This window comes from Cynara cardunculus (genome assembly GCF_001531365.2).
Source record: "Cynara cardunculus var. scolymus isolate 2C chromosome LG 2, CcrdV1, whole genome shotgun sequence".
Taxonomy (NCBI): Eukaryota; Viridiplantae; Streptophyta; class Magnoliopsida; order Asterales; family Asteraceae; genus Cynara; species Cynara cardunculus.
In genome coordinates this window covers 64,349,534-64,353,189 of record NC_037529.1, presented here as the reverse complement: position 1 = coordinate 64,353,189, position 3,656 = coordinate 64,349,534, and the positions used below count along the sequence as shown (strand labels likewise).

Genomic DNA, 3,656 nt, shown 5'->3' with positions numbered 1-3,656 from the left:
AAAGAAGAAAAAGCATAGAAGAATCATATTTTGTTGACTATGATCATCATCAATGATAATTACAAGGATAACGATGGATTGTTGTGTAGTATCATCAGTTATTTTGATCATAGCAAAGCAAATAAATCATCATTGATCGATTGAGCCATGTTGCACTGCCCTTTCTCCACATCGACGGATCTACGTAGGTTTGACTCCCATAAAATTTCAAATTTAACCCTTTTAATTTTCAAGTTCCAAATAAAATTATAAAGTTGAATTCCGACCCTTGTCGTTCCCAAAATTTACGGATCGGCTACTGCCTTCAACGCCAAAATGTGCTTTTATTCGTCGAATATTCTGTATTCACCACTATAAACATGTATATACAGATCTACACAAACATGCATACACACACAAAATTGAAAGTTAATTAATTGGTGCAGGTTTTAAACGGTTAACACAACAAAAGCAAAATATATTAATTTTGACGGTCATAATATGTTAACACAAAAGCTTTTAATCAATACATGTTTAGTGGTAGCGCAAATAACTCATCAAAAATTCATCATAAAAATACGACGAGGGTGAAATATTCGTCTTCAATACAAAAATAAAGCTTATAGAACGCCTAAAATGTTTAAATGTCTTAACAAAATGTTTTATAGTACTTAATTTTATAAAATCAAAAAAACAAAACGTTATATCTAAAAGTTTTACAATAATTTTATAAGACGTTTTTATCCGTCCCAACAAGTTTTTAAAAACTTATTAAAATAAAGCATTGTATTAGCTTTATTTTATACGACGCTATTTGAAAAATGTCATACAAAAACGAGTTTATATGATATTTTTCAAAAATGTCCTATAAAATAGTCAATACAACAATTTATTTCAAAAATATCATATAAAAAAAACTTGTCACGACCTACATAAACATTACATAAACTTAACGTAACACTTTTAGACATAACATTTTACTTTTAGTCAAATAAAAACAAGTCATACAACACATTTTAACATACGAGATCACTTTAAATTTCTGTAAAACATCCGACACGAATTTCTTATATAATTAATTAAATTAAAAATTGTAATATATATATTTATTAATTAATAAAATAAAAAATAATTTAAAATGATTAGATGTAGGGAGAGGGAGCAAAAATAAGGGAAATTTATAAAAATAACCGGTTTACACAACCCTTTGCCACAAAATAACCACATTTTAGAGGTTTTGCCAAAATAACCNATCTAAATTAAGTTATAATAAAAAATTAAATTAAAAAAGTTACACCAAAAAAACGAGAACTATTAAATAGTTAATTTGATATTAATATTAGTTTATTTTTTTCAAATTTTTATGTTATTTTCAAATTTATATTTAATTCATAAAAACTAAACATTAAAATCAAGATTTATCTTACTACATCATACAAGTTCCTTAAGTATCCTTTTAGTATAATAAATATGTGTGTATGTATTTAATTATTTATTAATATATTAGTAATCAAGGTCTTGACATTTGCAATATTTTAATAAGCAAATTAAAGTTTCATTTTTGGACATTGAAGAACTTTAAATTCCCAAAAGTACGATAATATCAAACCACTTTGAAAATAGCAAGTCTGAATTTATTAAAAAAAAGACAAAATATTTAATAAATCTTTTTTTTAATTAACCTGAATATTCAACTTGTTATGTGAGCCGACTAATCTCAGAACGATCATCAGCTTTGCAAATAGCCCGAAGTCACCGTATTTAAACATTCATGGTCAAAGAGATTTTTATTCCTTCTTGAATTTGAACTTGGAACCTCCTGATACTTTTGATTTTGATTTTTGGAGTCAAGTTCAAACCAATTATGCATCATCTTTGTGGTTTTATTTAATAATATTTAATTTATTTGACTAATATAATTAATACTATTTATTCAAAATTTCCGAAAATAAAGAAATAAAGAAACTGGATGCTTATCCCAAAAACACACCATATCATATAACTCCCATATCACTTCACATCTCATCTTTGTATCCTCTTCTGAAAAACCAGCCATGGCTTCTTCTTCTTCTTCCTGTTGCACCCTCCTCTTCCATGCTCTTTTGCTTATACAGGTATATATATACATACATACATATATATATATACACACACACATACACACACATACATAATTCTTGATGATATATCATAATCATGAAGTAGAAGTTCAAACCAGTCTCACGAAACACCCCAAAAACTACATGGTTTTTGCATAAATTGTTCACAGATAACTTCTGAATCTGAATCTGAATCCTATTTTTGTGTTTCATGGTGAGTTAATTACTGAAGATGATTTCATGCATTTAAGGCTATAATTCGTTTCTGTTTTGATCCATTTCTGGGTCTTATTCATACCCATTAATTAGAATCTTGAAGTTGTTTTGAGTTGAATCTTTTGATACATGACAGTTTTGCAGTTGTCGTGAGATCATCGACAAGAACCCGAAAAACGATCGCAACGAAGAAAATCGTATAAAAGTTTACGGAACAAATGAAGTTGATGATTTGGATCCTGCTCTAAGGGTATTCTTCGATGTAAACGATTTATATAAGGGCAAGAATATGTGGATTTATTTCGCCATTAACGACCCTTCCACAACTCCTCGGCTGCTAGCCAGAGAACAAGCCGACTCGATACCATTCTCCTCATCAAACCTCCCATACCTTCTTGAGTTTTTATCATTAGCCGGAGATTCACCACAAGCCAAAGCCATGGAGATGACGCTAAAACAATGTGAGCTCGAGCCGACAGCCGGTGAGGTCAGGTTCTGCGCCACTTCCTTAGAATCCATGCTGGATTCGACACGTCGCATATTGGGTGAGATCAAACTGAAGGCGTTGACCACCAAGATCCATGATTTGTTGGGCTCGAATCATACGGCTTTGCAAAGGTATACGTTTTTGAAGGAGCCGTTGGAGCTTCATGTTCATGACATGGTGGCTTGTCATACCATGGCTTATCCTTATGCAGTTTACTATTGCCATGGTCAAAAGGGGTCAAATAGGGCGTTTGAGATTTCTTTAGGGGGTGAAAATGGAGATAGAGTGGATGCTATTGCTGTCTGCCACATGAACACTTCCATGTGGGACCCTGACCACGTGGCGTTTCGAGTGCTCGGAGGTCATCCTGGCAGCTCGCCGGTGTGCCATTTCCTTCCCGCCGATAATATCGCGTGGATCCCGTCATCTTAGGTGCAATAACGACTGTTTGTATGTATCATGGATCGTAAAATATGTCTTCAACGATTTAGTTATATGTGTGATATATAGTTTTTTTTTATTAACCTGAATATCTAACCCGCTATACGAGTCGACTAATCTTAAAACAACCACCTGTTTTGCAGATAGTCCGAAGTCACCGCATTTTTATCATTGTCATGTGTGATATATAGTTTTAGTAGCTAGTGATTAAATCCGTTATTAGATTTGTTTTTCTTTTTGATTTTCTAACTTTATGTATCGTGTTGTAATATATACATATATAATACAAGCAAAAGTAAGCGTTAGTCCATAATTTCAATTAAATATTATTTTTTTCGTTTTAAAATAAGTGTCTACAATTAAAATTATATATCGTTTTAGACATCTATAATTATAACATCTTTTTATTAAATAAATGACATTTTTGCCCTTAT

The 3,656-nt window shown here is 31.1% G+C and overlaps 1 protein-coding gene across 1 annotated transcript; it reads left to right on the top strand.

Moving 5' to 3' along the window:
- Nucleotides 1–1,950: 1,950 nt before the first annotated feature.
- On the top strand, nt 1,951–3,326 carry LOC112507502 (BURP domain protein USPL1-like). The gene is made up of 2 exons (XM_025112120.1): nt 1,951–2,093; nt 2,431–3,326. Exons 1-2 carry the CDS (start codon nt 2,034–2,036, stop codon nt 3,211–3,213), a joined length of 843 nt encoding a protein of 280 aa, XP_024967888.1. The 5' UTR covers nt 1,951–2,033; the 3' UTR covers nt 3,214–3,326.
- The last annotated feature ends 330 nt before the right edge of the window (nt 3,327–3,656 follow it).